The sequence below is a fragment of the Scyliorhinus canicula genome, chromosome 28 (genome assembly GCF_902713615.1).
Source record: "Scyliorhinus canicula chromosome 28, sScyCan1.1, whole genome shotgun sequence".
NCBI classification, from domain to species: Eukaryota; Metazoa; Chordata; class Chondrichthyes; order Carcharhiniformes; family Scyliorhinidae; genus Scyliorhinus; species Scyliorhinus canicula.
In genome coordinates, this window is record NC_052173.1 from 13,381,660 (window position 1) to 13,407,090 (window position 25,431).

The window sequence follows — 25,431 nt, forward strand, 5'->3', positions numbered from 1 at the left end:
GGCTGGTGAGCTTGATGTCAGTGGTAGGGAAATTATTGGAAGGCAATCTTAGGGACCGGATTTACTTACATTTGGAAACATGGTTTTGTGAAGGGGAGGTCGTGTCTCACTAACTTAATCAAGGTTTTTTGAGAAAGTGATCAAGATGATTGATGAAGGTAGGGCAGTGGATGTTGTCTACATGGACTTCAGTAAGGCCTTTGACAAGGTCCCTCATGGCAGACAGAAGGTGAAGTCACACGGGGTCAGAGGTGAGCTGGCAAGATGGCGACAGAACTGGCTCGGCCATAGAAGACAGAAGGTACTTTTCTGAATGGAAGGTAGTGACTAGTGGCCTTCCACAGGGATCAGTACTGGGACCTTTGTTTGTAGCATATGTAAATGATTTGGTGGAAAATGACGCTGGTCTGATTAATAAATTTGCGGACAACACAGATTGGTGGAGTTATGGATAGTGAAAACGACCGTCAGAGAGGGCCGCACGGTGGTTAGCACTGCTGCCTCACGGCGCCGAAGTCCCAGGTTCGATCCCAGCTCTGGGTCACTGTCCGTGTGGAGTTTGCACATTCTCCCCGTGTCTGCGTGGGTCTCACCCCCACAACCCAAAGATGTGCAGGGTAGGTGGATTGGCCACGCTAAATTGCCCCTTCATTGGAAAAAATGAATTGGGTACTCTAAATTTATAGAAAAGAAAAGGACCATTAGAGGGTACAGCAGGATGTAGGTCGGTTGGAGACTTGGGCGGAGAGATGGCAGATGGAGTTTAATCCGGACAAATGTGAGGTAATGCATTTTGGAAGGTCTAATGCAGGTAGGGAATATACAGTGAATAGTAAAACCCTCAAGAGTATTGAAAGTCAGAGAGATCTAGGTGTACAGATCCACAGGTCACTGAAAGGGGCAACACAGGTGGAGAAGGTAGTCAAGAAGGCATACGGCCTGCTTGCCTTCATTGGCCGGGGCATTGAGTATAAAAATTGGCAAGTCATGTTGCAGCTGTATCGAACCTTAGTTAGACCACACTTGGAGTATAGTGTTCAATTCTGGGCGCCACACTACCAGAAGGATGTGGAGGCTTTAGAGAGGGTGCCGAAGAGATTTACCAGGATGTTGCCTGGTATGGAGGGCATTAGCTATGAGGAGCGGTTGAAATAACTTGGTTTGTTCTCACTGGAACGACGGAGGTTGAGGGGCGACCTGATAGAGGTCTACAAAATTATGAGGGGCACAGACAGAGTGGATACTCAGAGGCTTTTCCCCAGGGTAGAGGGGTCAATTACTAGGGGGCTTAGGTTTAAGGTGCGAGGGGCAAGGTTTAGAGGAGATGTACGAGGCAAGTTTTTTACACAGAGGGTAGTGGGTGCCTGGAACTCGCTGCCGGAGGAGGTGGTGGAAGCAGGGACGACAGTGATGTTTAAAGGGCATCTTGACAAATACATGACTAGGATGGGAATAGAGGGATTATGGACCCCGGAAGTGTAGAATAGACAGGCAGCACTATCCCAAGCAAAGAGGCTGAGAAAATGGCTGACACATAAAATGGACATTGGCACAGCTGGAAGATTCCTTTTGTGGGTTGGGTATCAGGCACCTTTTTGGGGACAGAGGAGAGACAGACTTGTTTTGCCTTTATCGATGCTGGCTCGTACCTGAGAAGGAAAGTGCCCAAACTGGGAAGGGTTTTGGATGGATAAGCACACCAGTTCACGTAGGAATTGGGCTGACCTCCATATCTATATCATAGTGTGACATGGAAGCAACGTCTGATTTCGAATAATCAAAGGGACCAGGATTCTGAGTGCTAGCAGCCTGTCTCTGCACTTAATGTTTCTGGAAATACGATAGTGAACAAGGTGGCTTTGTGTTTTGCCCGCCTCATGAGCCATTGAAAGTGTGCATGATTCACCGCTTCTGAGCACATGACGTAAGTGCCAGGCAATGACCACCTCCTACAAGAGAGGATCTAACCATCGCCCCTTGGCATTCAATGGTATTACCATCGCTGAATTCCCACTATCACCATCCTGGGGGTTACCATTGATCAGACACTGATCTGGACCCAGCCATATAAATACTGTGGCTACCAGGGCAGGTCAGAGGCTGGGAATCCTGCGGAGAGTAACTCACCTCCTGACCCCCCAAAGCCTGTCCACCATCTACAAGGCACAAGTCAGGAGTGTGATGGAATACTCTCCACTAGCCTGGATGAGCTCAGCTCCAACAACACTCAAGAAGCTCAACACCATCCAGGACAAAGCAACCCCGCTTGATTGCTCCCCCTTCCACAAACACTCAAACCCTCCTCCACCACCGACGCACAGTGGCAGCCGTGTGTACCATCTACAAGATGCACTGCAGCAACTCACCAAAGCTCCTTCAACAACACCTTCCAAACCCACAACCACTACCATCTAGAGGGACAAGGGCAGCAGATACCTGGGAACCCCACCACCTGGAGGTTCCCCTCCAAGTCACTCACCATCCTGACTTGGAAATATATCGGCCGTTCCTTCACTGTCGCTGGGTCAAAATCCTGGAACCCCCTCCCTAACAGCGCTGTGGGTGTACCTACACCACATGGACTTCAGCGGTTCAAGAAGGCGGCTCACCACCACCTTCTCAAGGGGCAATTAGGGATGGGCAATAAATGCTGGCCTAACCAGCGACACCCACATCCCGTAAATGGATAAAAAAAAGTCACCAGCACGAGGAAGCGATGCAGCTGAATGTTTACCCGTCTCTATAAAACACTGAGCACCATGGAGTGAGGAATAGGGAAGTGGCCCTGCAGAAGCCGGCTCATGACCCACGACTGAGTCAGAGTTGCCGACAATTTTGCAGAAGAGTGTTATTTTCTCTTTCTCTCCCGCTGCCATCTCTAACCGGTGGGGGAGGGGGTCAGTGTGAGCATCCCAACTGCCAGGCTTGTTCGCTGGCACCTTTATGCCAGCCGGTTTGAGGCCCCGTTTGGCAGCCCCCCCCCCCCCCTCCCCGGGCCATCTTCCCCGAGCTGGGGTCGAGGGCTGAGGGACAACCCACCCACAAGCGTTGGGTAAAGGGCAAGACAGCCGTTAGACATTGGGAGCAGGCCAGCTGCCTGAATGCTGCCCGTGACCTGTGACCTCCCCGCCGAACTTGCCGAGTGGCCGTTTTCAAATTCGACAGGTTTTAAAACGTTGCTGATGGAACCACTCCAGATGGAAGCGCCCCCCCATCTCCCTTCACTTGCAATGGCAGCCTGCAGCCCCTTCCACACTGGAGGACCTCCGTTTGGGCCCTCCAGCTTCAGGAGCCCACGTGCTGCCCTTAATCGGAAAGCGGGCATGTCCTTGGATCATGAAGCAGCCAATCCGGGTGAAACCGCTGTCTGGTATGTGCTCCCGACAAGAGTGTGGGGCCGGGGCCCCCATTTGACCCCAGCAAAATGCTGCCCGAGCTGATCTGGCCCTCAGTCCAGTGCTTTGTTACACTACTCAAAGGGGCACTTATAAGCCTGGCCACTGGGGGCACTCTCCGAGCAAGACTGCTCCCTTTCCCAAGCCCACACACCAACTCCCATTGCAACAGGCCAGCGGCGACACTCAGGCCACATATATATACAGCGATATGAATCAGTCTCGCTTCAAAATCAGCCTTAAAAAAAAAACTCCAGCTCCCTACTGAATAGACAGTTAGCGTGAGTGGGCTGCAAGCATGCAACCAATGGAAACTTATTGAGCGGTGCATGGGGAGTAAGAATGTGCAGACAGATCTAACCATGATAGAGAGATCAGGAAGGGGATGCATTTGGTGAAGTTAGTGTGTGGCTGGAGTGGGAGGCGGGGGGTGGGGGGGTTGTGGAGAGAGTTTGTTTGGAAAACTAGGCTTGAGGAAATTGCGTTGTCTTTTCAGTTGGTTTTTCAAAAGAGTGCAAATCCCTTTTAAGTTCCGATTTCAATCTGCTGCCAGTTAAAATAAAATCTAATATAAACCAGGAGCATCAATGTTTATGACGTTATAAATCATCCCCCCCCCCCCCCACCCCCCGCCCGCCAACCCGTCATTCCCAACCAATCAGCCATGACATTCAACAGGGCGATGGACTGCAGTGGAACTGCTGAAATCTGTTGGCAATCTCCACATGCAAATATTCAGCCATCCTTTATCAGATGGGGGCAACTGGATTTCAAAAAATTACGTGGCCATGCCACAATTTGCAGCTTGCATTAACTGATTCCACCCATTAGCACGGGTGCTCAGGTTAGTAGCCTCTTCCGGCACGGTAGCACAGTGGTTAGCACTCTGTTGCTTCATAGCTCCAGGATCCCAGGTTCGATTCCTGGCTTGGGTTCTCCCCGTGTCTGCGTGGGTTTCCTCCGGGTGCTCCGGTTTCCTCCCACAAGTCCCGAAAGATGTGCTGTTAGGTGAATTGGACATTCTGAATTCTCCCTCTGTGACCCGAACAGGCGCCGGAATGTGGCGACTAGGGGCTTTTCACAGTAACTTCAATGCAGTGTTAATGTAAGCCTATTTGTGACACTAATAAAGATTATTATTGTGTAGCTCACGTGTTTGCTGCCTTGGGAGCAACCCTCGTGGAATTATATTCCCCCTTACTATCCTGGCCTGGGTGGTACTGTAGATCCAGTTGCTCAAATGCTGTAAATACATGGAGTTAGTTGTCTGCTTTTACTGAAACTCCCACGACCCTGTCACTTTGTGCTCCCTGATCGACATTGGCAACATCTCAATTTTAAAATTCTAACCCCCCCCCCACACGCAGACTGTTCGAATTTCTCCATGCTCTCACCCCTCCCAAATGCTCGAACCCCTGCACTCCCACAACCCTCCCGAGATCTCTGAGCCCCTCTAATTCTGGCCTCTCCAGCCTCTCCCGATATTTAAATCGCTTCGCCGTTGGTGGTCTGTACACCAAGCTCTGGGAATTCCCTCCATAAACCTCCTTGGCTCCTCCAACGCTCCTCCTTCGTGATGGCTCCTTGAAATGTGTCTGTTTGACCAGGCGTGTGACCACCTGCCCCTAGAAAAATCTCCTGAAGTGGTTCAGTGTCAGTTGTGGCCCTTGGGGCATTCAGCGATGTTGCAGGTGCTATACAAATGCAAGTTGTCAAACTCTTTTTTTCCCCTGAAAGTACATGGTGGCACAGTGGTTAGCACTGTTGCTTCACGACGCCAGTGTCCCAGGTTTCTTCCGGGTGCTCCAGTTTCCTGCCACAGTTCAAGGATGTGCAGGTTAGGTGGATTGGCCGTGCTAAATTGTCCCTTCATCTTCAAAGATGTGCAGGTTAGGTGGATTGGCCATGCTAAATTGTCCCTTAGTGTCCAAAGATGTACAGGTGAGGTGGATTGGCCATGCTAAATTGTCCCTTAGTGTCCAAAGATGTACAGGTGAGGTGGATTGGCCATGCTAAATTGTCCCTTAGTGTCCAAAGATGTACAGGTTAGGTGGATTGGCCATGTTAAATTGTCGCTTGTATCCAAAGATGTGCAGGTTAGGTGGATTGGCCGTGCTAAATTGTCCCTTAGTATCCAAAGATGTACAGGTTAGGTGGATTGGCCATGTTAAATTGTTGCTTAGTATGCAAAGGTGTGCAGGTTAGGTGGATTGGCCTTGATCAATTGTCCCTTAGTGTCCAAAGATATGCAGGTTAGGTGGATTGGCCATTTTGAATTGTCCCTTAGTGTCCAAAGATGTGCAGGTTAGGTGGATTGGCCATGCTAAATTTTCCCTTAGTGTCCAAAGATGTACAGGTTAGGTGGATTGGCCATGCTAAATTTTCCCTTAGTGTCCAAAGATGTACAGGTTAGGTGGATTGGCCATGTTAAATTGTTGCTTAGTAAGCAAAGATGTGCAGGTTAGGTGGATTGGCCATGTTAAATTGTCCCTGAGCGTCCAAAGATGTACAGGTTAGGTGGATTGGCCATTTTGAATTGTCCCTTTTTGTCCAAAGATGGGCTAAATTGTCCCTTAGTGTCCAAAGGTTAGGTGGGATTATAGGGATAGAGCGGGGTTTGGGCCTAGGTAGGGTGCTCATTTGGAGGGTTGGTGCAGATTTGATGGACCGAATGGCTTACTTCTGCACTATAGGGATTCTATGACATGTTTCCATGAGAATTGGTTTACGGCAGCAGGTGCTGTAAAGAGGGGGTGTGGCAAATCGACTGCCATCGCCACTCTACACTTGCCCTGGTCCGAGATGTTGTCTTGTCAAGATTTGGAATTCCAGTTGGGTTGGGAATGCTGTGGTGGTTTTTTTTATATTATATCATCAGTCTTCCCCCCACCCTGCCCCAGTTAGGGTGTGGCTGAACTCTCGGGAAAGAGAACAAAGTAACAAGGTAATTAACAAGCTTCCCATCAAGATTGACACCAGTGTCAAGAGATCGAAATCAGCACATCAAAGCACTAGGCCAAATGTAAACAATTCACTCAGCCTCAGGCCTGACTTGCGACTGAGAGAGTTAATCAGAGGCCTTGGCCATGTCGATGGACCTGGTTGTTGTTATTCTTCCTGACTTGTTCTGCTCTTAGCCATACAGATGGAATGCCACAACTGAAATAAACAACAATTACATTCCCTTGCCGTCTCCTTTGAAGATGACTGGCAATTTGTCGAGCAGCCTCCAGCTTCAACATGTTTGCCGCATATGGTTGCATGGATAGCTTAAAGATCTGTGCTGAATTAAAACAGCCATTTTCTGCTGTCTGTCTCTCTTTATGATCTGCCGATAACACTGCTGGGTGCAGTCACGTGCCAGACAGGCCCTGGCGTCTGCATTGCGTTAACAATTCTCAACGGCGACTGCACACGAAAGGGCTGGAATTGGCCAAACAACCACGGGCTCGAGGAAGGAAATTGCCTCAGCCAGGATTCCCATTCGGGGGTTGCTTACCTGGCGTAGGATAGTATGTGCCTGATATCTCGGGCAAGTGGAGTGGCCATCAGCAGTTTGACTGGCACAGCAGAGACAACCCAGTGGAATGAACCCAACGTTTATTGTGCCTGGGGGAGGGGGGGGGGGGCAGAGAGCTAGCTTTGGAATGTCCCTATGCATGAATAATCAGCTCCTACTCTTTGTCTAGGTTGCCGTGTGGTTGCTTTGGTGAGGGCACCATTGGGTAGCTCGTGAAAAGTATTTCCCCAGCGATTGGTGCCCGCGCCTGGTGCCAGCAGGGCAAAGAACTGTTAGCTAATCACTCGCCAGCCCAGCATTTACCCGTTTTTCTATTCGACGCATAAAACAGAGATGCTTGGCAAGGTTCAGGCGCCCCAAGGTGAAGAACAATGGCCGCGAGTTTCCTGGTGGCATGGGGTGGCTACCCATTGACAAGCAGCGGGAACAGAGATTCCCACCGCCAGCGGGAAACACGCGGCTGGGGGGGGGGGGTCCGGAGAATCCAGCCCAATGAGGGTATTTGACTCGCTGGGCACTGACTGGGGAGCGACCCCTTTCCTCTTGCCGTGGGACGGTGTCGGCACCCATTGCTGAGTACAAACCATCGGGCCTCAGTGCCATCGTACTGACTGAGGCCGGCGGGGGGGGGGGGGGGGTTGGCGGGGAATGGCATTGGCCAAATCCTGATCAATAAACATGACGCGTGGATCTTGAACTTTCTTTGCTTTTTGGGTCTCAGAGGGGAAAGAAAATAATGTTTGGTCAGGGCAGAAATGCCAGGTGTCAAACACAGAGTGCTTGAGGTGAATAACAGATTGAAGAAGCTAACTAAACTGGGAAAAAGGAACTGAAAGATATGCTGAGCGAGATAGGGATGGGAGGAGATTTGTGGTCCGAAGTAGGCCAATTCTGACCCCCTCCCCCCACAACCCCACCGCCTTGTTGATCCCATGCGCTCCTTAAAGCAAATCCAGTCTCGCGTTTGACGATGTCACTTCATCCAGCGGGACCCGTGCCAGAGCAGAGACGTGGCCAGGAAGCACGTTGAGCTGATGAGGAGCTAAAGAATTTCCTGTGAGACGATAAGGGCTGATTTGCTGCGGAGATTTAATTTGGGAGCATTGAAGGCCCAGTCATTGTCTTTGATGTATTAACCCCATGTAGGGTTGCCAACCGGCAAGGAATTAAAGATTACGCTCTTCGCACTGCTTCCAGCATCTCGAGAGAAAAATCAAAGGGGTGCCCAAAGAAAATGTGCTTTGCATCAATATTGGGGACAAGGCGTCAAGGATCACTCAATTGGTAACAAGGGGGAGGATTGATCCTGTGGGCCAAATGGAGGTCATGACCTTCCGTGAATTGGTCAATTAGTGGTCAGAAGGCAGGCTCAGTGGCCAATTAAGGACGGCAGGCTATCGGAGCTGCAGGGCCTTCCAGCTCCGAGAAAGCAGCAGCCTGCTTTTTTAGGTCAGAGAGAGCGAGAGAGAGTTGTCCCTCAAGATGGAGATGTCCTCTCCGCATCTTAATTAAAATATAAACCACCTGAGCAGCTGGGCTGCCCTTGTAAGGAGGAGTGAGCCCCGATACAGAATGGCCTGTGGCTGCCGTTGAGACAGGGAAGGCCTCAAAGCCTGCCTGGAGTACCAGCTCCTCTTCTGCTACTTGGAGGCTGCCTCCAGGCAGCTACACCTTTCTCCCAATAACTCTGGGGCTAGAGGCGGGCTGGAAAAATCTTCACGGGCCTTTAATGAAGTCAGTTTGCGACCTGTCACATGCGGGCGGGTAGTACTGTTACCAACCTCTGGGGAGAAATGGCCCAGGTGAAGGGGTGGAACTGGGGATTTAGTGCAAATTCATACACCTGTCTGCCTCCATATCCACACCCATCAAGGTCGATAATCTCACCCCACTGAGCCAGCTAGCTCTCCAATTGATACAGGAAGGTGGGGGTGGACGTGTTGGGCTGCCAATAGCAGGAAAGTGGGCTTCATGTGATGATATCTTCAGGGATATGTCCCAACTGCAGCTGGCAAAACCTATGGTGTGATCAAGGGGATTATTATACCTTCCCCAGTTACCCAGCAGGGTTACATGGGTAGCAGTCAAGCCACACAAGACTTAAGAAGGCCGTTGCTTTAATCTCCTACCTCATCCACCTCTACCAGCATTTTACATTCCCTGGTCAATAAATGACCAATGCAGGTTAATGAGTAAGCATGTGGGTGTAATCAATCAAACAAATGAGGGGCCGGTATCAATATTTGAATAAAAATGGGAAATACAGAAATTAGTATTTGAGCGAGAAAACAGTCCACCACGAAATGGGATTAACCACCACGCAGGTCAGATCTTAGGGGAGCTTTGAACAGGGAGTAAATTGAACTGGAAATTCACTAACTCTTGTTTCGTGCCCCCACTGTACTAGCTCTGATCAGGGACGGCACAGTGGTTAGCACTGCTGCCTCACAGCGCCAGGGACCCCGGTTCGATTCCGGCCTTGGGTCACTGTCTGTGCGGAGTCTGCACGTTCTCCCCGTGTCTGCGTGGGTTTCCTCCGGGTGCTCCGGTTTCCTCCCACAGTCCAAAGATGTGCAGGTTAGGTGGATTGGCCATGATAAATTGTCCCTTAGTGTCCAAAGATGTGCAGGTTAGGTGGATTGGCCATGTTAAATTGTCCCTTAGTGTCCAAAGATGTGCAGGTTAGGTGGATTGGCCATGCTAAATTGTCCCTTAGTGTCCAAAGATGTGCAGGTTAGATGGATTGACCATGATTAATTGCCCCTTGGTGTCCAAAGATGTGCAGGTTAGGTGGGGTTACGGGGATAGGATGGGAGAGTGGGCCTCGGCTGAACGCTATTTCAGAGCGTCAGTGCAGACTCGATGAGCCTAATATCCTCCTGCACTGTCGCGATTCTATGATCACATGATCTCCAGTGGATTTGATAAGACCGTGAGATGGCACTGGCTAAATGTGTTCACCCGAACTCCCACGCTACACGACTTCAGAAAAGTCATTGCTCTATTTTAATTAAGGGAGTTAAGGGTCGGGTTAAGGCCAGGGGTGGAGAATATGGGTAGACGCGAACAGTCGGATAACGTGGACAGGAGCTACCAATAGGCGTATGAGGTGCTCGAGAATATCCTCTAATCTCGGGGGCTGCTGTTGATCACAAGCCTACCCCTGCTTCATGCAGAATCGCCAATTCATTCACTACGCAGGTGGTCAATGGTAGTTCTTATTGTACTCCACCGCTAACCACTTGATAATCCTGATCCCACTTGGATTTTGAAATCTAATTGCCTGATCTTTCTCGTAGAGGTCGCTCATGAAATGGAAGACATTGACGGACTCTCCAGAGCATGAAAGGTAGGAATCACGTATCTATGTGTGTACACGAGCTGGAAGGTTGTTTGCGTTTGCTTCTGATCACTATCCAGTGGATCCTGGTGGAAGACGCAGGTGGGATGTCTGGGTGAAGAGAGAATGAGGCTTGATTACAATGGGCATTGAAAAGCCTGTAGCTATTCCCGACTGGGACTCACAAGACCATAAGACACAGGAGTAGAATTAGGCCACTCGGCCCATCCAGTCTGCTCCGCCATTCAATCATGGCTGATATTTTTCTCATCCCCATTCTATAAGACCCCAAGACATAGGATGCATGGCTGCTTGGGCCTGGCTGGAAATGGTACGTTGCACCAGCTATGGGGCAATGCCTACACATAAATCAATGCCGTTGGGGTAGGAGGGGTGGGGGCAATTGGAGGCGGGAAAATATAGCATAATGGCGGCACGGTAGTTGTGAGTATGGGGTGGGGGAGTAAGCTGAGGGGGGGGTGCTGTTTCAGAGGGCTGGTACGAACACAATGGGCACGGCACTGTCGGGATTCTATTAAATGTATATAAAATGGGCAACAATATTGGACGGGATTCTCCGGTCTCTCAGCCGCGTGATTCCCGGCTGCGCCATTCGCTGCCGGCGGAGTTCTATCTTCCCCCCGATTGTCAATGGAACGTCCCATTGTAACCACCTCACGGTGCTGCGAAATCCGTTGGCCAATCCGTGCGCTGCCGGCAGGGTGTGCTGCTGCCGGGAAAATTGAATCCCAACATCCGGAGATTTCCCACCTTTATCTCTTGTTAATGGCACACATTTTCTGCTGGTTTGTCTGAAGGAGGATTATTACCTTAGAAAAACAAGATGGCGAAGCCTTTGGATTTGAAATTCAGGTAGGATTTATTTTACTTTTACTTTTATAATCCGCGAGTATTTTAAGGAGTGGGAACAATTAACTTGCCCGTGAATCTTGCAGAATACGCGCTCCCTGTTAAGAAGTCGAAAGAATGTCTAGTTGTATGGTATATAAAGCCAGCCAGTTAGACACTGGGAAGCCAGATCAAGTTGGGATTTACCGTGTGATGTATTGAATAGAGATAAACTAAGTTTCTTTGAACCACTTTGGTGTGGACTCCTTCACGGACGTCTAAAAGTTACTTTGGGTCTCCCAAAGTGTTTGGCGTGTTCCTTGAGAGGAGTAGATGAATTGGCACTCTGTAGTTCCTGAATCCAAGGTTGCATTTTGCTGCCTCGATGTTGGGACAATGGCCGTTGCTGTTGTGTGAGACAGTTCCACACTGGCCTCCACACTCCCCCTGCTCTCTCCCCACCTCTTGTGGGCCATTATACCCCTGTCCATCTGCTCCTAGAACAGACAACTGAATGCAAAGCCCTGTTGCATCAATGTTTGTTTTTCGTGATCATCGACTGAAACCCCCTCCGACCAGGAGGAATCGGAACAGGAAGAGGCCATTCAGCCCTTCGAGCCTACTCTGCCATTTGATAAGATTGTGGCTGATTTAACACTCACTAAATCCACTTTCCCGTCTTCTCGCCATAAAATTTAATTCCCCTCCTGATTAAAAACCTATCTATCTCGGCCTTCAAGACGTTCAAGGACTCGGCTTCCACAGCTTTCCTGGGGTAAAGGATTCCGAAGATTCTCCACTCTTTGAGAGAAGAAATTCTTCCTCGAACCCGTCTGAAATGAGCTCCCCACTTACTTTCCGACGATTCAACCCTTTTGTGTTTGTTTCTCTGCGTGTGTTTGTAGACGTATGGCCTCCATCATAGAGATGAGAACGCAATGGAAATGTGCACCTTTGTCTGTCGGGTCCGGGAAAACACACCTGCCGAGCTGGGAGGATTGAGACAAGGTAACGAGAGGCCACTTGTTAATCTATCTCACTGTATCTGCATGGCTAGCCTTTCTAACCTCTCTTTGTATCATAAATATCTTTCACTACCTTCTGTGGCGAACGTGGTGTCTTCAGAGGGATTCTTGGGTTAACTATGCTGCAGCAACTGACTCCCAATCGCTGCTGTGTTGCCCTTTCTGGAATAAGGCAGTCAAAAGACTTAACCTCCAAGACTGGGAGCCAGTACATGTGAACTGTGTCATATTATCCACTCCTGTATATATAATGAAGTGCAGACAGGCAGTGATTGACACACAGGATGACCAGTAAGCACACAGAACAGAGCAGCCAATCACCAGACAGGAGACTACCACTATAAAGCCATAGGGCACTAGATTTCCCGCTCTCTCGGGATCCAGCCTCTGAGACAGTCAGAGTCCGTGAGCTAGCCAGTGCAAACACCACGCGGTAGCTAGTACGTCTGGTCAGGCTAGTACTAGGTCTCCAGTCAGTTCAGTATAGTGTGAACCCACAGCTGAGCATGTATATTAGTTATAACGTTGAATAAAATCGTGTTGGATCTTCTCCAGTGTTAGAGGTCTGTCTCTCGCCGCACTGCATCAAGTGCAGTCCACGTCGAACCAAACTGCCTAACACATCAAACTGGAATCCTCCTGACTACATCAGGGAAATTGTAGGGATAAGGTGATTAAAGATATCTCAATTAGGGCAGCACGGTAGCATGGTGGTTAGCATAAATGCTTCACAGCTCCAGGGTCCCAGGTTCGGTTCCCGGCTGGGTCACTGTCTGTGCGGAGTCTGCACGTCCTCCCCGTGTCTGCGTGGGTTTCCTCCGGGTGCTCCGGTTTCCTCCCACAGGCCAAAGATGTGCGGGTTAGGTGGATTGGCCATGATAAATTGCCCTTAGTGTCCTTAAAAGTAAGGGGGGGGGGTTGTTGGGTTCCGGGTATAGGGTGGATACGTGGGTTTGAGTAGGGTGATCATTGCTCGGCACAACATCGAGGGCCGAAGGGCCTGTTCTGTGCTGTACTGTTCTATGTTCTAATTGGAGCCTCCACCATATTTGTTGTCTCATCAGGCCTGAGCTGGAGTACGGTGTCCAGTTCTGGGCCTTGCACAGAGAGTGGGGGAGGCAGGGCCAGTGAATTTTTTTTAAGGCAGAGCCAGATAGATTCTTGACTAACCAAGGGGTGAAAGGTTATCAGGATAGGTGGGAATGTGGGGTTGAGGTTATAGTCAGATCAGCCATGGCCGACCAGAGGTAAGCCAGGGTGATCAGGTCTCTGGCACTGAGTCTGTCCCTGTGGCTCAGAAGGGAAGGGGGGAGAGCAGGAGAGCATTAGTTATTGGAGACTCTATAGTTAGAGGTACAGATAGGCGGTTCTGTGGCAACGATAGAGGCTCACTGTTGGTGTGTTGCCTCCCGGGTGCCAAGGTCCGTGACGTGTTTTCAGGATCCTTAAGGGGGAGGGGGAGCAGCCACAAGTCGTGATACACATCGGTACCAACGACATTGGTAGGGAAAGGGACGGGGATGTAAAACAGGAATTCAGGGAGCTAGGCTGGAAGCTGAGTACCAGGACAGACTGTGTTGCTGTCTCTGGTTTGCTGCCAGTGCCACGTGCTAGCGAGGTGAGGAACAGGGAGAGAGTGCAGCTGAACACGTGGCTACAGGGATGGTGTAGGAGGGAAGTGAGGAACAGGGAGAGAGTGCAGTTAAACACGTGGCTACAGGGATGGTGTAGGAGGGAAGTGAGGAACAGGGAGAGAGTGCAGTTAAACACGTGGCTACAGGGATGGTGTAGGAGGGAAGTGAGGAACAGGGAGAGAGTGCAGTTAAACACGTGGCTACAGGGATGGTGTAGGAGGGAAGTGAGGAACAGGGAGAGAGTGCAGTTAAACACGTGGCTACAGGAATGGTGTAGGAGGGAAGTGAGGAACAGGGAGAGTGCAGTTAAACACGTGGCTACAGGGATGGTGTAGGAGGGAAGTGAGGAACAGGGAGAGAGTGCAGTTAAACACGTGGCTACAGGGATGGTGTAGGAGGGAAGTGAGGAACAGGGAGAGAGTGCAGTTAAACACGTGGCTACAGGGATGGTGTCGGAGGGAGGTAAGGAACAGGGAGAGAGTGCAGTTATACACGTGGCTACAGGGATGGTGTCGGAGGGAGGTAAGGAACAGGGAGAGAGTGCAGTTATACACGTGGCTACAGGGATGGTGTAGGAGGGAGGTAAGGAACAGGGAGAGAGTGCAGTTAAACACGTGGCTACAGGGATGGTGTAGGAGGGAAGTGAGGAACAGGGAGAGAGTGCAGTTAAACACGTGGCTACAGGGATGGTGTCGGAGGGAGGTAAGGAACAGGGAGAGAGTGCAGTTAAACACGTGGCTACAGGGCTGGGGCAGGAGGGAGGTAAGGAACAGGGAGAGTGCAGTTAAACACGTGGCTGCAGGTATGGTGTAGGAGGGAGGGCTTCAGTTACTTGAATAATTGGAGCACATTCTGGGGAAGGTGGGATCTGTACAAACAGGATGGGTTACACCTGAACCAGAGGGGCACCAATATCCTGGGAGGGAAATTTGCAACAGCTCTTCGGGGGGGTTTAAACTAATTTGGCAGGGGAATGGGAAACTGATTTGTAGTCTAGGAGATAGCATTGCTGGAGTTCAGGAAGTTGAGGGTAGTGCAGTACTGAGGAAGGTACCAGGGTCACAAGAGTGGACCTGCAGGCATGTTGGTGGTTTGAAGTGTGTCTACTTCAATGCGAGGAGCATCAGGAATAAGGTTGGTGAGCTTGAAGCATGGGTTGGTACCTGGGACTACGATGTTGTGGCCATTACGGAGACGTGGATAGAACAGGGGCAGGAACGGTTGTTGGAGGTTCCGGGGTTTAGATGTTTCAGTGAGGTTAGGGAAGGTGGTAAAAGAGGTGGAGGAGTGTTACTGGAATGTGCAGGAAAACAGCAGAACACCAATGTAGAGTTAGCATCAGCACCTTTGGCCAACAGGCTTCCATATTCCACGGCAAAAAAGGCACCTTGTGGCGCTCGTGAAAAGCAACGTGTGCTTGAAACCCAAGAGAAGTCTGTCAGCATCTGAAACGGGAAGATAGATTTGAGGCCATCATCCGAACAGGGCTAAGAATTCTGGTGAATGATCACCATGGGAGATGTTGAGCTATCTCTGTTGCCCAGGATTACCATAGTTGGACTTCAACACCATTGGCTAGGTGGAACAGTTGCCCAGCTTCTCAAATGGTCTCTAGCACAAGTGCGACAAAGATCAATCCATTCCGGGCCCTGATGGTTGATAGTTATGACAGAAAGTTATGGGATCAAGCCCCACTCCAGACCCTAGCACATAATCTCGATTGAGTCGATGGGCCGAATGATCTCCTACTGCACTGTAGGAATTCTATGATTAAGTCAACATTAGTCCCTCCATGGGAGTGATGTCTGCTCAGGGTGGCCAGTTTCTGCCATGGACCTTCTTGTGACTGAACAGGCCGATTCTCGACCAACAAACCTTTGCGCACGTGGGGCAGGACAATCCCATGAGGCAGTGGGGCCCGCAGTGCAGGATTTACTTCCTTTACATCCCTGTTGTGACTCTGCCTCATCACTAAGGCGGTGTGACTCAAAGCGTGATGGACAAGTTGTCACCATTTTGAACGATTGCTAGCAATTGGGGAACGATTGGGGAGATGGTGGCGTAGTGGTGATGTCACCGGACGAGTAGTCTAGGGGCCCAGGCCCATGCCCTGGGGTCACGGGTTCGAACCTCACCACGGCAACCGGCGGAGCTTAAATTGAATCAGGAATCGAAAGCTAGTCTCAGTAATGGTGACCGGGAAATTATCATCGATTATTGTTAAAAAAACCATTTTAGTTCATAAAGTCCTTTAGCGAAGGAAATCTATCCTCAACCCCAGAACAAGATGGCAGATAGTGTGCTCCCTGACCTATACTACTTGGGAACCATGCCTCCAACACTTGTTTATGTTTAAACTTAATTTGTTCATTTTTACCAGGATCCCAAATTCTGTGGGGGCAATTTAAAGTGAATCCGCCCATCAGAAACTGGTGGATTTGGGGGGAGCACTGATTTTGCACCACAGCTGATTTTATTCTCCACTGGGACAGAAGAGCGATGTTCCACCCAATCCCATGGGTCCCCACTTCACCCTCATTGTATTTTGAAATGCGGTCTTTTCTTAAAATACAAATTTAGAGTACCCAATTATTTTTGTCAATTAAGGGGCAATTTAGCATGGCCAATCCACCTACCCTGCACATCTTTGGGTTGTGGGGGCGAGACCCACGCAGACACGTGCAAACGTGCACACGGACAGTGACCCAGGGTCGGGATCGAACCCGGGTCCTCGGCTCCATGAGGCAGCAGTGCTAACCACTGCTCCACCGTGCTGCCCCGAAATGCCGCCTGTTCGTTCTATATATACATTGATCTCCCTTGTCCAGTTAGCTCTTTTGCCTTCACAAGGATTAGCTTTGATTCCAGCCTCTCGAACTCCCCCCTCAAACACTGGCTTCACTAATGCCCCTTTAGGGAAGGAAATCTGCCGTCCTTACCCGGTCTGGCCTACATGTGACTCCAGACCCACAGCAATGTGATCGACTCTTAACTGCCCCTCTCTGAAATTGTTGAGCGAGGCACTCAATTCAAGGGCAATTAGGGATGGGCAACAAATGCTGGCCTTGGCCAGCGAGGCCCACTTCCTGTGAAAAGTTCCTCCTGGTTATTAATATCGACGCTGCTGCATCAAGGCGAGTTTCTTTGTGTCTTTGTGAAGCGTTTTCATCGTCCTCGTCGGAATGTTAGCCATTTGAGAGTTGGGAAAACAGGACCCGGCAGGCGTTTGACGACCTGGACATCGTGTCCAGGCCATCAAAGTTCCTTAACTGACACCACCAAATAAAAAAGACGTTCCAATCTTCTTTGTTGTGGGATCATGCCATGCACAATTCTCAGTTGCCGAATAGGCCTTGACTGCAGCAGGGCCGACATTTCAAAGTCATTGACTGGGAGCTGTTTTAAAGGCACAAGATGAGGCGCACGTGCATGTCTGGGGTGGGTAGCCATTTTGCCCTTTGGAAATGCTTATCGTTTTTAAGCCACCTAGTCTTTTTGTTTGTTGTACCATTCCTTCCAAGGTTCCTGGGCATCAGTCTCGGGCAGTTCTTTCTTCTCAATTTCATTTCCTCTGGCTGTACCTCAACCCCCCCCCCCTCTCCAGGAGCTGGCCACAATCTTGTCACAGTTGTGCCTCTGTGGTAATCCACGTCAGCCTTCTGCACATCTGATTTTGTACAGTGAGTGCCGGCAGGTTGGGGAATTGGTAAACAAAGGCCTCATCCTGCCTGGTGACCAAAGGATGGGACCGCTTAGTTTCTCTGACCCGGCCTTACATTTGAGTCATGGCCGATCTACCAGTGAGAAGGGAGATAGGCGAATCCCACCCGATGTCTTTCGAATGAGCACTAACCCAAGGCCCTATCTTCCCCCTCAAATGGATGTGAAAGATCCCATGGCTCTATTCAAAGAAGAGCAGGTTTCCTGATCCCTATTTATCCCTCAAACCAACACTAAGAACTCAGATTATCCGGTCATTTATTGCCCATTTGTTTTTAAAAAATATTTGTTTATGGGACGTGGGTTTCGCTGGCGAGGCCAGAATTTAGTACCCATCCCCAGTAGCCCTTGGGAAAGTGGTGGCGGTCCATATGGTGTAGGTACACCCACAGTGCTGTTGGGAACGGAATTCAGCCGAGCGACAGTGAAGGAACGGCCAATCAGGATGGTGTGCGAGGAGGGGAACCTCCCGGTGGCGGCGTTCCCACGTGTCTGCGCTGCCCTTCTCCTCCCAGTTGGCAGAGGCCACGGGCTTGGAAGGTGCTGCCGAAGGAGTCCCCGTGGGATCTTGCTGTGTAACATTTGTCTGCTGCGATTCCTACACGGCAACCGTGACTGCACTTCAAAGAAAAGTGTTTGATTGGGTGTAAAGCACTTTGGGGCTGTCCAGAGAGCCCCATGAGGGGGCGATAGAAATGCAAAGCCTTTCTTCTGTGTCTGGCACACAGATGTGTTGCTCTGTGCAACGGGGATGCCTGGATAGTGATTCTCTCCTGCCCAGCAATGTTCGGGAGTGGGGTAGGGGGGGCGGTTATTGTGTCTGGACTGTCCTCCACACTTGAGGGGAGGGCCGCATTTCGGGCCTTCTTGCTCTGTGTGGGTTGGTTCCACACCTGCCAATTCAGCTGCTCGACTAAGCTCACAGTCATCACTTTTAGTCTCTTCAACCCCAACCTCACCACACTTCAAGTGACTTCCTTTTTGCTGCATTTTCCATTTCTAGTGCAGATTTCCTGTCTTGATAGAAAGCGTTTCGCCTGATGCGCAGGCCACCACATGGCGGGATGCTTTTGAGCGGAAGGCAGTTGCTCAATGCGGTTACTTGGCGACTGAACAGGGCTGTGCTTTCTTTGCCAGGTGACACAATCACCAGCATCAATGGGACGCAAGTCAATGGATTCCGTCACCGAGATATTGTGGATCTTATCAAGTCATCGGGAAATTGCCTGAGGTAATCAAACTAAACAAATGGTGACACAAGGTGTGGGTTTTCTGCTTGAGCTTTCCAAGGGCTGATTCTCAGGCTAATAATATCAGCAATTATTTTCTTGTCTGCTTTAACAATAGGAATTTAGAGGAAAGCGCGGGATTGGAGGAAGGCCTGTAATTCAAGGCCACAAAATGGCGGCGTCTTAGTGTGACCAATTGGTCCTTAGTCATAAGTTTAGTGATCAGTGCTAAAATTACATTAAAAAAAAAGTCTTCCCCCCCCCCCCCCATCTTTTGTTTAAGATGCCCATTGTTGCTGAGGTGGGTTTCCATGGCAACCCTGTAGGGATTGTCTGTGCGCCTAAACAGTGAGTGTTGGCAGAATCATAGACTTGAGTGCTGAAGGCCATTCAGCCCATCGAGTCTGCACTGGCCCTTGGAAAGAGCACCCTACCCAAGCCCACACGTCTACCCCAACCCCATAACCCAGTAACCCCACCCAACCTTTTTGGATACTAAGGGGCAGTTCAGCATGGCCAATCCACCTAACCTGCATATCTTTGGAGTGTGGGAGGAAACCGGAGCACCCGGAGGAAACCCACGCAGACACGGGGAGGACGTGCAGACTCCACACAGACAGTCACCCAAGCCGGGAATCGAACCTGGGACCCTGGAGCTGTGAAGCAACTGTGCTATCCACAATGCTACCGTGCTGCCCCCAAGGTTTTATGGCCTCTCGGCCAAGCTGCATCCTATCTTCGTCCAACATTCGTACATATGCAGTTTCCACCAGGAAATCGGATAGTGATCAAGAGTGAAATCATTTTTTTGGCCTTTCCCCTCCTTAACCCCAAAGAGCTGAAGCCTCCAGCACGGTAGCACAAGTGGACAGCACTGTGGCTTCACAGCTCCAGGGTCCCAGGTTCGATTCCCGGCTGGGTCACTGTCTGCGTGGAGTCTGCACGTTCTCCCCGTGCCTGCGTGGGTTTCCTCCGGGTGCCCCGGTTTCCTCCCACAGTCCAAAGATGTGGAGGTTAGGTGAATTGGACATGATAAATTCCACACATTGAGGATCACTCAACACAGACCACAAGTCTTCCTGGTCTCTGTGCCTCAGTACCACATTGGGTGGTAAATCTCCTCACTGAATCACTGGCAGAGTTGGGGGAAGGGAGGGGGAGCCAATAAGTAAACACGAGGAGCATGTAAAAAAAACTTAACTGAAACATTCTCACTGACAGGCTGGAGACTGTGTATGGAACCTCCATCAGACGAGCAGAATTGGAAACCAGGCTGCAGTACCTGAAGGTAAGCTACCATTCTGTCTGCTGTCATACTTTGAACCCCTGAACACTTATCTAATAGGAATGGTGTATGCAGAATTCGCGGAAACTAAAGGGCCAAATTAACGGACCTGACTTCACTCGCCACTGAATGCCTTTTAAGTGGGGTGGATGGGATCCATGGCAGAAAAAAAAACGGGTTAATGTTTGAGGGAGGGGCTGCTTGTCAGAGGCCTTGCCACAAAAAGTCAAAAGTCCCACTCCAGAAAATTGAGCGCAAACGTCAGCACCGTTCGAGGGTCCCATCTTTTGGTGTTAAACCAAGGCCTCACCGGGGGATGGAAAACATAGAACATAGAACATAGAACGATACAGCGCAGTACAGGCCCTTCGGCCCTCGATGTTGCACCGACATGGAAAAAATCTAAAGGCCATCTAACCTACACTATGCCCTTATCATCCATATGCTTATCCAATAAATTTTTAAATGCCCTCAATGTTGGCGTGTTCACTACTGTTGCAGGTAGGGCATTCCACGGCCTCACCACTCTTTGCATAAAAAACCCACCTCTGACCTCTGTCCTATATCTATTACCCCTCAATTTAAGGCTATGTCCCCTCGTGCTAGCCACCTCCATCCGCGGGAGAAGGCTCTCGCTGTCCACCCTATCTAACCCTCTGATCATTAAAAGATCCCACGTTTTGAAGCTGAGCAGGAAGGTTATCTCCCGTGGCCCGCCCAACGTTTCTCCCTCAATCGACATCATAGATGAACTGGCTGGCCTTTGTCCCAGTGCGGTGTTTTGGGATCTTGCTGTGCGCAAAGTGGCTGCCGTCTTTCCTGCATCAGAGGCCACACTTCAAAAAAGTGCTTTTGAGGCAGGCTGAGGGTTGTGAAAGGCGCTATCGTCTTCGTCCTATTGAAGGGCCTCATTCTTCTTTACCCCCACGCGACCCGCTGTGAAGTGGCCTGTTACCTTTCCCGGGAGAGGGGGGGGGGGGGCACAACCTCCAATCCCGGCTTTGCCTATATTTGGTCCGCTGATTTGTCGCAGGCTGATTATTGTTATTCACTTCCAGCAAACACTGCAGGAGAAGTGGGAGGAGTATAGATCGCTCATGGTCCAGGAACAGAGACTGGTGCATGGTGAGTGACCTCCTCAGTGGTGGGGCCCACAAACTGGGAGGCGCGGGTTCCTGGCGATCAGACCGTGTTCGGGTTTTCTAGAACGAGTGGCTTTGTCTTTCTTGACAGCGTTGGGCTCATCCCAGTGTTCAATCAGCACTGAAAACAAAGCACTGGCCATAAAATAAACAGGGTCAAGCGTAACCGTTTTAAAAACACCTCGTTCTGGCATTGAGACCACTCTGAGCAAGTGTGAACCTGGATTATCCAGGTCTGTTCCCCCTGACTTTATTCACGTAGCTTTTTGGATCAAGAGATGAAGGCAGTTTTGGTCAGACATTAACTGCTTGGACGTTCCTCCCTTTTAAAGGCATTAATACAATCCTTGACCTTGTAGTGGGCGCATTGCTGCCAATGCACATTTGCGTCTGCGCGATTTTTGTGCCAGCAAAACCTTTAGCACGATGGGACCCTCCATCTTTGCACGTTCCCGCTCTCTCCAAATGCCCCCCCCCCCCCCCCCCCCCCCCCCCACACAGTTATCCCGCGGCTTGCTGAGCGCCACTTGCACTGTTGGGAGGGCCGTGGGGCGCAGCGGCATTGAAACAAGGCGCGAAAAGCTGCTTGACTGGCCCGCAAACGTTGGCGCACTTAATACGCTTCACTTTGTCATTGCTGCCTCTGGGTGCTGGCGGATGGTCAACGGACGTTGCTCACAATGGGTGCCTGGCCATGATTATGAGGAGACAGTATAAGTGGTGGGGGCAGCATTGCATACTCCACACTATATACAGGCACGATTGCTCAAGCCGCCTCCTTCAGAAATGCCGCACCGTTGCCTTCCTGCATTTTGCTGCAAGAAATTTAGTTTTTATTTTCATTGGTTTTGGGCTTCTTTCCTGGTTGGTTTGACAGGGTAAACCCACTGAGATAAGTTATCGCCCTGATGGTGCGCTGTGCCCAGGCTGTGCCCAGGCCTTGCAAACTAAATTGTCCTGGTCAGGCAGTCCCATTTTCAGCCCTGACCTGACTTGTTTGAGGTTGGCAATGCGGTACCACAGTAGGGCCTCTCAATCTCCGGCAGATGGAGGTGGAGGGGGAGGGGGTGGCACTGTGTTGTCCTAGACTTGCCCCAGCTCTTCCTTTTGCCTGTCTGGTTTACCTACTATCCCAAGCATGGCATTGCTGACCAATCATGGGACTCGATTGCCATCGACTGGTGCACAATCCATATGAGATGTGAGGAAAAAGGCACCCCCCGCCACCCTGCCGTGTCCCCTGATTCGACTGTTCTGGACAAGGTGAAATACCTTTTCATGGTCTACATTATCTAATGCCTGTGGAATCCCAACCATGCTATCACCTCTAGACCTACTCTCCTCCAGTGAGAACATGTCCAGTTTGCTTCCTTGCCCTCTTAATCCAATCCCCCAATTTTTCCAGGCACCTCCCTCCAGCACGGTAGCATTGTGGGATAGCACAATTGCTTCACAGCTCCAGGGTCCCAGGTTCGATTCCCGGCTTGGGTCACTGTCTGTGCGGAGACTGCACGTCCTCCCCGTGTGTGCGTGGGTTTCCTCCGGGTGCTCCGGTTTCCTCCCACAGTCACAAAGATGTGCAGGTTGGGTGGATTGGCCATGATAAATTGCCCTTAGTGTACAAAATTGCCCGTAGTGTTGGGTGGGGTTACTGGGTTATGGGATAGGGTGGAGGTGTTGACCTCGGGTAGGGTGCTCTTTCCAAGAGCCGGTGCAGACTCGATGGGCCGAATGGCCTCCTTCTGCACTGTAAATTCTATGATAATCCTATTGGTGATCAGAACTGGACGCAACATTCTAAGTGTTTGGTTGCACCAATAATTTATAAATTAGCAGCATTTTCTCACTCTATTGGGTTATATTATTATTATTATTAACAACGTGGAACTGTTAATATATCCAACACCTCATTTGGTGAACTCACTGCCATTGAGCCTTGTTGCAGCCAGATAGCTTGCCAATTCTCCCTGTTTAGGCTCACAGATAAAGAATGCACACTTATATGTAGATGCCAGTGTCTATGGACTTGTGTGCAGTCCAAGGTCTGGCCTCCCTGGCACCTCTGCATAGACCACCATGATTTTAAGGGTCCAAGTCCACTTTCCACCAAGTTCCTTTTAAGATGCCCCTATTTGATCATATCGGGCTGGGTGAGCTTCATTCAGTAAGATGGCTCTCCAAGCTTTCTCTGCTAAAGCTGGCTTCCTCTCTCTTTCCAGTGGCAGAATTGTAGATCTGGTGGAGAAACTGGGTCTACGGGCTTGCACAAAGAGAATGGAGATGAATTTTGGTTGTATGAGTGGCGAGAATGCCAGTCTCCTGCAACCTACATGCCAACGTAAAAGCGGGGAACCTAGTCTGTCGACCTCACCGCCTGGTATTTGTGCCCTCTTTCCAGGGATTGTGTCAAAAGATGCGGGTGTTTATGATGCTATCGAATCGGTCAGAGCCAGCCTCTTTGGTCAAGGCCACAACCCCAGCCCTTCCGCCAGGAGGCAGCCCCACTGCAGTGGCAGCAGCGCCACGGAGGACGGCGATGAGCCCATTTATCAGACTTGTATCTTTGACCCCTTAGACGCTGGCAGCGACGACAGCCGCAGCGCTCACAGCAATGAGGTGGTGCTCGCCAAGAAGGCGCTGACGAGGAGCGTGAGCGCCAAGGCTGGTCATAACGGAGTCACCTCTTCCTCTTCCTGGGAGAAATGCAACAACCAGAGCACCTTTGGGACACTGCCCAGGAAGTCCAGGAGGAAGAGCTTGCGAAAGAGGCTGCTGAAGTATATCCCTGGACTCAACCGGTCTGTGGAGGAGGAAGAAAGTCAACTATAGGCCAAGTGACAGCACGTTTATTTATTGTGTTCCTTAGTTTCAACGCTAAAATTATACATTACAGTCGCCAGAAGTGTTAAGGACAGGGTACCAGGAGAGGCGAGGTGCCCGGAACTGCTCACGTTTAAGGTCTTTGCACAGCAGCTGGTGAATGGGTTGCACAGATTGCCCAAGGAGGCAGGGCTGTTGGACACTCTCTCAGCAAATCCTATAGCAGACTGGACAGTGTTTCTTCTGAGAGACCGTGATGGGGGTGGGGAAATTGTGAGAGTTGAGTATAATCGTTGTTGACCTTCGGGATAAGGGTGGAATCCAATGGTTCTGCGCATGTCCAATGTCAGAGATTACTTTAACTTTTCTTTTCCGTAAGATATAGGAGGAGAATTAGGCCACTCGGCCCATCGAGTCTGCTCTGCCATTCAATCATGGCTGATATTTTTCTCATCCCCATTCTCCTGCCTTCTCCCCATAACCCCGGATCCCCTTATTGATCAAGAACCTATCTATCTCTGTCTTAAAGACACTCAGCGATTTGGCCTCCACAGCCTTCTGCGGCAAAGAGTTCCACAGATTCACCACCCTCTGGCTGAAGGAATTCCTCCTCATCTCTGTTTTAAAGGATCGTCCCTTTAGTCTGAGATGGTGTCCTCTGGTTCTAGTTTTTCCTACAAGTGGAAACATCCTCTCCACGTCCACTCTATCCAGGCCTCGCAGTATCCTGTAAGTTTCAATAAGATCCCCCCTCATCCTTCTGAACTCCAACGAGTACAGACCCAGAGTCCTCAACCGTTCCTCATACAACAAGCTCTTCGTTCCAGGGATCATTCTTGTGAACCTCCTCTGAACCCTTTCCAAGGCCAGCACATCCTTCCTTCGATACGGGGCCCAAAACTGCTCACGATACTCCAAATGGGGTCTGACCAGAGCCTTATACAGCCTCAGAAGTACATCCCTGGTCTTGTATTCTAGCCCTCACGGCATGAATGCTCAACATGAACGTCTTCCTCCTCAGACTGCAAGAGAGAAAAGTTGTAGAGCTAAGCAGGGGGAACGCACAGGGGCTTGAGGCGATTGGATAACTCTTTCCAAGTCCCACAGGCGCCAGTGACCCTCTTTGGTATATTGCTGAGCTGGCCATTCTTCCGAGTGTGGGTTTGGGCAACGCATGCGGCCTTCCAGCTACAGCAGGTACACATCCTGTTCTCGCCTGAGCTCTGCATGCACTCCAGCGACTCTTCGTACACAGTGACCACGAAACCGGCTCCCTTCACATTGTTGGGAGAGCTGTAAACAATTTGTCTCTCGGTTTCCAGACCACATCATTTCACTTTCAGTTCCACATGAGGCAAAGGAACTGGATATTTGGTGGCTGTTTTAATGTTGCTCTCAGATCACCTGCATGTCAGCTTTTCCTCATTTCCCCTCACTACAGCCTTGCCCCCCCTCCCTCCCTTTTTTATTGG

General features: G+C 50.3%; 1 protein-coding gene across 1 annotated transcript in view; it reads left to right on the forward strand.

Moving 5' to 3' along the window:
- tamalin (trafficking regulator and scaffold protein tamalin) overlaps window positions 1-24,404 on the forward strand; it is a 36,205-nt gene extending 11,801 nt beyond the window's left edge. Inside the window, exons 2-8 of the mRNA XM_038786698.1 lie at window positions 10,215-10,264; window positions 11,074-11,128; window positions 12,010-12,112; window positions 18,621-18,714; window positions 19,934-20,000; window positions 21,056-21,122; window positions 23,538-24,404. Of these exons, the coding sequence (XP_038642626.1) occupies window positions 10,215-10,264; window positions 11,074-11,128; window positions 12,010-12,112; window positions 18,621-18,714; window positions 19,934-20,000; window positions 21,056-21,122; window positions 23,538-23,968 (867 nt within the window). The 3' untranslated portion in view covers window positions 23,969-24,404. The remainder of the gene's footprint in view (window positions 1-10,214; window positions 10,265-11,073; window positions 11,129-12,009; window positions 12,113-18,620; window positions 18,715-19,933; window positions 20,001-21,055; window positions 21,123-23,537) is intronic.
- The last annotated feature ends 1,027 nt before the right edge of the window (window positions 24,405-25,431 follow it).